Here is a 10,419-nt window from a genome sequence, read left to right on the forward strand (position 1 = left end):
GTTTTTGAAACCTGATAGAAGGGCCAATCACCCACATCGTCTTGCCTTGCTCTATTAAGTGAACTAGGGGGCAGTAACTCTTTAGATCAGTCAGGAAACTAAAGTGATATTGGTTAAGTATTGTTTTTCTGCATCTGTGTGAGCCTTTCCATCAGTTATTTTTAATATTTCCTGTGTTTGAAACTCTGTTTAAATAGATATTTAGTATTTTCATGTTCTTCTGTTTATTATTAAATATATTTAAACTTTTCAATGTGGCTGGTCTTTTAGAGAATATTTTAACCGTCGAGAGTACCTATATTTATTTGATGACACAGTGGCCACGTCTGAAAGCCTTGCTGTTTGGTCAAAGTTACCATTGATATTAGTATTAATTCAGTCCGTATAACTGGGTATCCTGGCAAGAACCTTAGAGTAGCTAGCTTTGTGGGTGTTCTGGTGGCAGTGTCTGCCTTATAGCCTGGACAGAGGTGGTAGAGATAGTGAATCTGTGCCAGCCTTGTGTGTCGGCTACTTTGAACAGGGACACTGATAGCAATGATTCCACAGAGAGGGTGGTGGAGGGCTTGGGTTGGAACACCTGGCTAAGGATGTAGACTCCCCGCTGACACAGCTATAGAGTTTATTTGGGACCCGGAGAGAGAACGAGGGGAACCTAGCCCCAGGACTGGAGTGTGCTCCCTGTGTGCTCTTAAGAGAAATTGTACTTGGTGCAGAAAACTGTATCTGGAAGTAGTGTGTGGATCTGTCTTTGTTCCAAGTGAACTTTCCTCACCGGTGTCAGTGGTGAGAATTTAGGCTGTTTAATTACTGTCCCAGAGGAGGGACGTCATGGTGACCATACTCTGATTCATCTGCTGTAATTATGAGCGTAATTGTACTACTGGATGTTCATGTAGATCCTCCTGTCCTCATAAAACTAAAATGATTAGAAGAGCTTAGAAATGGGTGACATTTTGTTTCCTGTGCATCCTGGTTTCTAATGGCATATGTTTCAGACTAGTTTAGTAGCATACCTAGAAACTTTAGCTTATTTTTCTGTTGACATTTGTTTACTGGGAAAGTCCAACTGGATAATTTTATTACCAGCACAGCACCAGATGCTCTGTGTTCGTTTGGGTAACCAAAGAGCTAATTTTGTTGGTCTATTGCAAGTATAACCCATCACAGGCAGTCTTTCACATTGTTGAAAAAAATGCATCTTAATAACACTAGTGAATTTGTGGCATTTAGTGTCTTAATTAAGCTCCTTAAATTTTAAAGGGCTTTTCTACATTTGGGACTGTTACATTTTATATTTCCAGACAATTGCTGTCCAGTCTGCAAGCAGTCATTTCACAACTTGTGAGTAATTGTGCTGGTAGATGGAGAGCAAGTTAAAGGTGCAGGACATAACGTTGCTTTGTCAGGCCAAACTTCATATAATTAATACAAATGTAACATTGGCAATACAAGTGGCTTTGAAATAGTTCAGACATTTGTTTGCATAAATTCACGTAGTCTCAAACATCACCATAGTAGTATTTTGTATAAACAAACTCTGGTAAATTTGATCTAATCTACTTTACAGAATGCAGTAGTTGTCAGGCTTGACATTGTAAGTGAATATCCCATTCACCTTCGCTGAGGTTGTATCATTTTGTAAAATGCAATGTTGAGGGAGATGTCAGACAGCAAAACGGTGCTGCTTCTATATCTTGGGTCTGGAGGACCATAAGCCCATGGTAGTTCCTCCTGCTTTTGAATATTTGAGAACATCTGTCTAACAGCCTTGCTACAGCCAGACTCCCAACCCCCCACGTACATAGGAAACCAGATGAATTCTGTAGTCTGCATCAGACTCGCTAAAATGGTAACAGACCCAATGTGCATTTGCCTAAAGGCACTGGGCATCAAACTGGTACCAGGCCCAAATAAATTTTCCAAGATCCTGCCTTCCCTCTCATTCAACAGATTCTGAAAAAAATGGTTTGCATTGCCAGATGTACATTGTGTACCAGTCTAGAGTCATGGTTGAAATAGGAGGCATTTGCCAAATTTAGGACAAATCGCAGAAATCTCTAATCCTGAAGCTTGTTCTACTTATGGGAAACGTACGACTAAATGTAGTTGTCATGCAGACCGAGTGACATCTCGGTTGGTCATCAGATTCCATGTCTCACATAAGGTGCAGGAGTTACCTAAAGATCTAGAGAGAACTTTTGAATGATTTCTTAGGCCAAATAAAAGTTGCTGGAAACCTGCACAGGAAATTTTGAATAAAAAGACACACTGAAGCATGTTTATATTATCCCAGTTCCACATTGTAGCAGAAATTACCCTTAAAAGGCTGCCTGTTTTTTTTTTTATCAGGTTCCAGCCCAAAGATAAGCATACAGTCGAAATGATTCGGGGGGGGGGGGGTTGAGTAGGGGGTGAGAGGGTGCTGAGGCAAGAAAGCAAAAACTAGGAGGCTGGTTGAGGGTGGCGTAGAGCAGTTATGATTCAGCTTCCACTCATTTTTCTCACTTGACCTGATTGGGAGGCAGATATGTCACGTTGTGGCGGCATGGGCTAAGATAAACTTGGGACAGCCTTCAGTGCGATACCCCCAGTCCCAGAAGGTCACCTGCACCTAGCCTTGCTGATCATTCAGCAGTTGCCAAATCTGTTTTTTGTGGGGGGGGGGGGGGTGTGCATGATAGGTGGAAGAGGGGATGGAAGGTTTCCTGCCTGTTTCTAGGACCCAAAAGAGACTGTCCATGGAGGTAGATTCTGGACCTCTGTAGGCCCATTCTCTTTCCGCAGGTACCCGAGTTCAGTATTCTTACCCTGTATTGTTGTCATTACTCCTCTCTCAAGCCTTCATTTTCAGATTGAATCTGAAAGATGCTTATTTGCTCTTAGCTTTTCACAAGGACCAGGGGAAATTTCTAAGGATCAGGGTCACACTCCTACATTACCAATTCAACTTCCATGCGCTTTGGACTATGTGCTGTACTATACGCAGAGTATTCATGGAGTGCCTAGTTCCTCGGGTAACCTTCCTCAGATTGAAAGAGGTCCACATTTACCTGTGCTTAGACAGTTGTCTGCTTGAGGCTCGGTGGCAGTGCCATATACTAGGAAATCTCAGCATTATCATTAAATACTTACAATGTTTGGCGTTTATCCAATCATACTTCATTCTATACAGGACCAAGATGGTCTTTGGGGACCCTGACAATAGAGTACTGCTGTCGACTTCCCTTGCATTCAGACAAGGGGAAACACTTTTTTTTTTTTTTTTTTTATATACTGTGTTGTTCTATATGTCTAAGTAAATGACATTTCCTTACTCTCAGCATCAGGCTGCCTGAAGTGGTGAACATCTCAGGATGTGAGTTGGCATGCCTGTCAAGCATTCTGTAGATGGCATCAGAACGAATCTCTCTTGTATAACGAGCAGAGCTTTAATTTAGAATTTGTTTTGAGTGCAGATAAGAGTATGGTCTAGAGCCACAGTACTGAAGCAAAAATCATCATTGGGCAAATTCAGTTTCCTGCAAGATTTGGTCAGCTAGCAAGTAGTTTCTGTGACCTGGTGCCTAAATGAGGGGTTGCTTAGTATGTGTTTGTTCCTGTTTGACATTGCATCACAGTTTATTCCTAGTGAATGTTCTTAAAAATTGTGATCTGTTTTTTCCTCTTCATGTGCTATGTGCTGTTAAAAGTTTGCCTAGTCAAGTTAAGTATGGGCATCAAATATTTTTATTGGGTGACATCGTGATCTAGTTATCAATTTGTGAATCATACCGGTGTAACCCACAGGAAAAGTGTGATGAAAAAGTTGAGGATAAATAAGTATATACTTTTATGGCAAGTATCTCACACAAGTATATTTTGTGGTTCATGCTCTTATTGCAATACATTTAATACTTCGTTTCATCAGTCAGACTGAGTTAACATGTTTAAATCGGGCATTGTTTTGATTCTTATTCCTGTTTTGTTTACACAGTGAGATTGTCTTTGGCTACAGAGGTCTTCAGATCCAGTTGTTCTATACTGCTGGCAACCTAAATACCTTCTTTCGCATCCTCTTTTCTTCTAAAGTCACCGAAAAGTTTGACTGTGTGGAGGTAAACTTGAAAGCTACATATGTTTTTTTATTTTTTTTTGTATGGTGTAACGTTAGCTGCTTTAATATTAGTAATAGAAATTGTTGTCTTGTGTGAGTTCTAGGAAACTGGAAGGAATTTTTTCATACTAAATACTGAAATGCACACATTTTTGTTAAGTCTTCACTAATTGGCATTTTGCCTCCCTGATGAGGGCACTGCCAGAAAGGCAAACTGTTGGCCACTAGGGGGGAATAACAGCAGGACTAATTAGCATGTTCACTATATTCACCAATAACCTTTACTCCTCTGCTGTCTACTCCTCAGTCATGCAGTATGCAGCTGACTCTACATTCATTTATGCCTCCTCCAACCCCAGGAACTATGCCAACAAACTCTGGCATCTTTTCTCTCTGTAGTATCATGGCTAACTGACCACCAGCTAATACTCAACCCAAACTAGTTTATGGATGCTCATAAGCCTACTACTTGTACAGCCGGAACTTCTTATTGTAACAATTGATAAGTTGTCTATCTCGCCTTCATTCTTGCTGTTCGGGTATTGGAGCCAATCCTCTGCTCCGGCTCGGCCATCTTCAATAGTTCGAGAGCTGTTTACTGGCTTGAGGCTACCCCTTATCCCATGATGCCTAGCGACAGCTACCCTGATCTCGTTTGCCGTTTCAGCTGCGAGGTGTGTCGTTTTCTGGTTCAGGCTTGTATATTTCAATTTTTTTGTGTAAAAATATTCTCTTAGACCCTTTAAACTAATAGATATTTTACTGTTAGTTTTATTCTGTACGTGTTGTTGAGTACTTCGTTCTTCTTAGTTTCCCTTTTATTTAGAACTCATTTAAGTTAGAGAGTTCTCCCTCCTCCCCCTCTCCCTAGGATAGCCGTTTAACTTGGAGGCTTTCCTTTCCTTTTTTGCTATCGTGTTTAAAAAAAAAAAAAAAAAAAAAAAAGACAGAGGCTATATATTTGTGGGTGTACTTGTTAAGAGTAGTACTTATTTGTCTGTGTTTACCTTGTGGTACTTAGTTTTTTGTAGTTGGGTCATGTCTAAGGAAGCTGAAGTATCTGGCTTTAAAAAGTGTGACTCATGCTGTCAGAAAATGTCTTTGACAGATGGGCACACTAGCTGCGTTTATTGTTTGGGCACTGTTCACCTGCAGGACTCTTGTTCTGTTTGCCATGCCTTTAGTCCAAGAGTCCTGCAGGAGCGTAAGAACAGATTGATCCTTAGGGGTCTGTTAAAGCCTCAGGATTCACTGGCAAAGAGTTCCCAGCCAGTGAAACCCCCCAAAATCCACTAAACCGTCTGCTCCACCTTTTGGAGCAGACTCCTGTACAGGATTTACAGAGTATGTCGGTTCCGGCTGGCACCGACAAGACAACTCCTCTGTCGGCTCCATCGGATGTTTCGGAGCCATAAGAGGCTGAGGTCCCCTTCATTAGAGTCGGTTCATTCGGCTCCTCTGTCTCCATTATTGCAAAGTGAACATAGCCACCATTCTTCACACTCCTCTCGATCCTGTAGGCTGTCTGATCATGATTTGGAGAGACTAGTAAGTAGGTTGCTTAAATCACAGGCACTAGCAAAATTATTGTCTAGCCCTCCTCAGCAGGTATCTTCTCCATCCAACTCTTTTTCTGTTCCTCCTCTGACTCCATTGATTTCGGAGCCAGAGTTCGTTGGGGTAAGAGTAGTGGAACAGTCTGCTCTGATCACCATCTCTCCTTCAACTCCGATTACCTCGATAGTTTCTTCGATCGAGGAATCTGGACTACAGGGCTCCCTCGTCTGCTCCGAGGGGGCGAGTGGCATCGGACCCTTGTCCAACCCAGTTCTCCCTTTCGGAGCATCGGCACAGGTGAGCTCTGCTCCAACATCAGCCTCAGAGCCGTCCCCCTTGGCCTGGAGAAAGATTCCTATTTTTTCGGAACCGGAGCTTTCTCTGCCTCGAGGCAGGGACGCCTTTGAGGTCATGCGGAGTGTGCTGTTCCCCGAGATAGCTCCACTGGCTCCGTCCCCCGTAGTGTCTGTACCAACCTCTGCTGCTCCTCCAGACCCCAAGCGTAGGGAATCAATGCCCCAGGACACCCTACTGGGTGATGTTCTTCGTGTTTCACTGTTGCAGTCATTACATTTGGGTAATCTGCTGGCAGGTTGCCCTCAGTCTGCCTGAATTCCAAAGTCTTGGGTCATGCGTCGGTTGCTGTCTCCTCTTCCATGACGTCAGGTCGTCCGGGTATAAAACATGCAGCAGATGCCATTTTCTTTGGTCTTTCTTGCCGCGCGGTGCCCAAAGCAGAAGCATTTCGCAAATGCCGGTCTGCTGACTACTGAAATATTCGCGTTCGAGTTTCAGAACTGAAGTCTTCAATAAAGCTAAGTACCCCGTTGGGGAAACTTTTTCTTGCTTTTTACCGATGTCAGAAAAAGTTAATAATTGTATTACTTGTGGGAAGCAAATACCTCATAAGGATTTCCATTTCTACTGTATTCCTTGCCTAGGCCCTGATCACAATGTGCCTGGTTGTCTGTTTTGTGCTAGATTTAACCAATGCACTATTAAGCGTCTGTATATTTTTGCATCCAAGGATTTTGGAAACAGATTTAACTACCCAGAGATGTCGTCGGATAGCAATCCGACTACCGGAGTACATAAATGCAAAGAAAAGGACAGAGAAAGGCAGTCAAGATCCAAAACAGATGACGAAGCTTCTCCTAAGCCAGTCGCCGGCAGCCCCTGATACCAGCTACCTTCGAGTTGCAGGCCTCTACCGACACCCATGTGGAGTCCGGCATGCCGCAAGATACTCCAGGTATTGGCCCGACGGATTTATCTCCCTCAGATGGGTCCGGAGCCGCTGAGCAGGCACCGGCTTCTGAGGGTGTATTCAGACCTCAACATTTTTATATCAAACCGACGAAAGCTGCAAAACCAAAGGCAAAGACACCTTCTAAAACTAAAAACACCGATGCCAGAGCCATGTGCACAGGCCTCTATGCCTAGCTGATCAAAATGGCTGAAGATCTTATTATCTTGATCAGGAGTACCCACCCCCTCCAGATAAGAGGCCTAGGCAAGACACTGACTATGAATCTTCAGATCCGGTTTCTATTTCTTCTGATCAGGAATTTCTTTACCTCCCTATGAGGATTCTGATGCTGAGGAGTCTATTCCATCTGCATCTCCTCCTAAGGATTATTCATTTGGAGAAACCTTGCATACTTTGAGGGAGCATTTTCACTGGGAGAGTCCAGACTTCTCAGAATCAAAAGAGGCTCAGGGATTTCCTCCTTCTCCCTCAGCACAAGCTTTTAGCCATCTCCCCTGTGTTAGACATTGTGGATGATGTATTTTCAGGATCAAGCCTGACCCCTGACTCTCTACCTCCGGCTCCCAGTAAGCCTGACTGGTATTACAGGGTCCCTGACTCTCATAAATTATTTAGAAACCCTGCTGCTGATCCTGAAACTAGACATTGTGGATGATGTATTTTCAGGATCAAGCCTGACCCCTGACTCTCTACCTCCGGCTCCCAGTAAGCCTGACAGGTATTACAGGGTCCCTGACTCTCATAAATTATTTAGAAACCCTGCTGCTGATCCTGAAACTATTTCACAGGGTCCAAAGGGAGTTAAGGCCTCCTCAGCAAAAAACCCTACCCCCTCCGACAGAGATTCAAGGGCACTGGACAAGATGGGGAAAAAAGGTTTATACATCTGCAACCTTGGCAATCAGGGCCTTAAACTGTCAATTTCATATGCTTAAATACCAACATGTTATGGGATTGCTGAAACAGAAAATGATGTTGATTTCAGAATGTGCAGAAAATAAGGAATTGCAGGAATTATTGCATGCAGCTGAACAAGTTGGAAAGCATACTTTGCAGTGTGGTTTTGATTCTTTAGAGGCCTCCTGCAGGGCCGCAGTTACTGGATCTGTGATTAGGAGGCATGCCTGGTTAAAGGAACAAAATTTGCCTGATCATGTAAAAGCTAAATTGCTAGATGCACCTTTACAGCATGAGTCACTGTTTGGTATTAAGGCAGAAGAGGTTTTAAAGAAAATGGAAGACAAAGCTAAATCTATGCAAACTTAAAGATTTCTTACAAGTGCAGCCACCTAGATTCAGTAGACACTGGCCTACAAAAAAATATTGGTCCTTTCCTGTGTCTGACAGAGCTCAAAGGGGCAAATCCAGACGCCCTAAGCGTTCCAGGTACCAGGGTCAAGACTCATACAGGTCAAAGCAATGGAGCGCATCCACCTCCAAATCTGGGGGAGAAAAAGCGCAAACCTACAGAAAGCAATCCCAATGACTTCCCTCTGCCTACACCAAGCACTTATCTTTTGGCAGCACCCATATAGGGAAAAATAGCACTTTATGCTCAAAATTGGCAGTTAATAACCCAGGACAAGTGGGTACTGAACATCGTATCACAGGGATACAGATTCCATTTCCACACTCTGCCAATGGCAAATGGTTGGCCAGACCTGCCAAAAAAACAATGGGCAGAGGCACAGAAACAGGTTACATCCCTCGTGGATATGGGGGCCATTCAGACAGTACCTGAACAGGAAAAAGGGCAAGGTTTTTACTCTACTGTTCTTGGTACCCAGAAAGGACAAGGCCTGGCGGCCAATACTGGATTTATCGATTTTGAACACATACCTGGACATTCCAAAATTCAAAATGCTCACTTTGCAACAGCTTCTGCCCATACTGGGCAAGAATGCTTGGCTGGTGACTTTAGACTTGAGGCATACCTGCATGTCCCAATAAAAGTCGTGCAGAAGATACCTCTGATTCAAGGCTGGCTTAATGCATTACCAATTCTCTGCACTGCCCTTTGTAAAGACCCTGGGCGCAGTAGATAAGCCAAAGTGCCTGGCACCAGTAATTGCATTTTGCAGACAAAGAAGTATTCAAATATATCCTTACTTGGACGACTGTCTCATTCAAGCAGAGAGCAAGGACACTCTTCTACGACACCTGGCATTTGTGAAAAGGCTTCTAGCATGCCTAGGGTACACAATAAACAAAAAGAAATCACAACTAGTACCCTCTCAAAAGATAACATTCCTGGGTGCAAGCTTACATACAACTGCCCAGATGGCTTACCTTACACCAGACAAACAAAGGCAATGGACTACTTACTTCAAGCTGATGGCAACAAAAACCCAGTCTTCTGCAAGACAAATTCTGCAGGCTCTGGGCTTAATGATATCCTGCATCCTACTAATTCCATATGCAAGACTGCATATGAGGAAACTTCAGTGGTACCTAAAAAGTTTATGGAGTCAACATTCACACAGACTGGAAACGATTTATCTCATCCCCTGCCTGCAACAGGAGTTTCTATGGTGGGCAAATGCCTGTCACCAAAACATGGGATGGCCCTTCACTCTACCCCCTGCCAGCCAAACCTTGACAACAGACGCATCAGATTATGCCTGGGGGGCCCACATGGCAGGAAGATGCATTCAGGGCATATGGGCACCAAATCAAGTGCATCTACATATCAACCAGAAAGAGATGCTAGCTGTTCAAAATGCCCCAACAGCTTTCAAGGATTTTTCATCCAGGACAACTACTGATAAAGACTGACAACACCACAGTCATGTGTTATATAAACAAGCAAGGGGGCACACACTCATACCCCCTTTGCAGATTAGCCATAGCGCTGTGGGAACAGCTTTGACCTACCAAATAAATCTTCAAGCTCAATTCCTGCCTTTAAAACAGAACACTCTGGCAGACGATTTAAGCAGAAACCTTATGGATCCTCACGAGTGGAAACTAAATCCACAAGTATTCAGCATGATAACAGAGAAATGGGGGAGCCCAGAACTAGATCTATTTGCCTCAACTCAAAATTATCAATTGAAAAGATTCTGCACAAGGACTTATCACAGACAAGTATAGAAAGTGGATGCCCTGTCCTTCAGTTGGGAAAACCTGTCAGTTTACGCCTTTCTTCCTCTGCCTCTTCTACCCAAGGTCCTCCTAAAAGTCAGACAAGAGAAGCCAAAGATGATAGTAATTGCCCCGGACTGGCCCCGCCAATACTTGTACACAGTCCTAAGGAACATGTCTCAATACCCAGCTTGGACCTTGCCTCAAAGACCACAGTTACTGTCCCAGCAAAACAATCCGATCCTGCACAATCGACTACAGACTCTGAAAACCTGGCAGCATGGCTAATCATGTAATCGTGCGAGCACCTCTCAGTAAAGCTGTGATGGATGTCATTTTGGAAGCCAAAAGGCCTAGTACTAGAAAATCTTATGCTGACAAATGGAAGAGATTCTGTGCTTGGAATCGAGCA

At 43.5% G+C, this 10,419-nt stretch overlaps 1 protein-coding gene across 1 annotated transcript in view; it reads left to right on the forward strand.

The window, feature by feature from the left end:
- Positions 1-10,419, forward strand: part of HAT1 (histone acetyltransferase 1) — a 1,164,331-nt gene that overhangs the window by 499,761 nt on the left and 654,151 nt on the right. The window contains exon 4 of the mRNA XM_044075533.1: positions 3,977-4,097. Coding sequence (XP_043931468.1) covers positions 3,977-4,097 — 121 coding nt within the window. The remainder of the gene's footprint in view (positions 1-3,976; positions 4,098-10,419) is intronic.

Source organism: Protopterus annectens, chromosome 6.part1, assembly GCF_019279795.1.
Source record: "Protopterus annectens isolate FY-2018-M chromosome 6.part1, PAN1.0, whole genome shotgun sequence".
NCBI classification, from domain to species: domain Eukaryota; kingdom Metazoa; phylum Chordata; order Ceratodontiformes; family Protopteridae; genus Protopterus; species Protopterus annectens.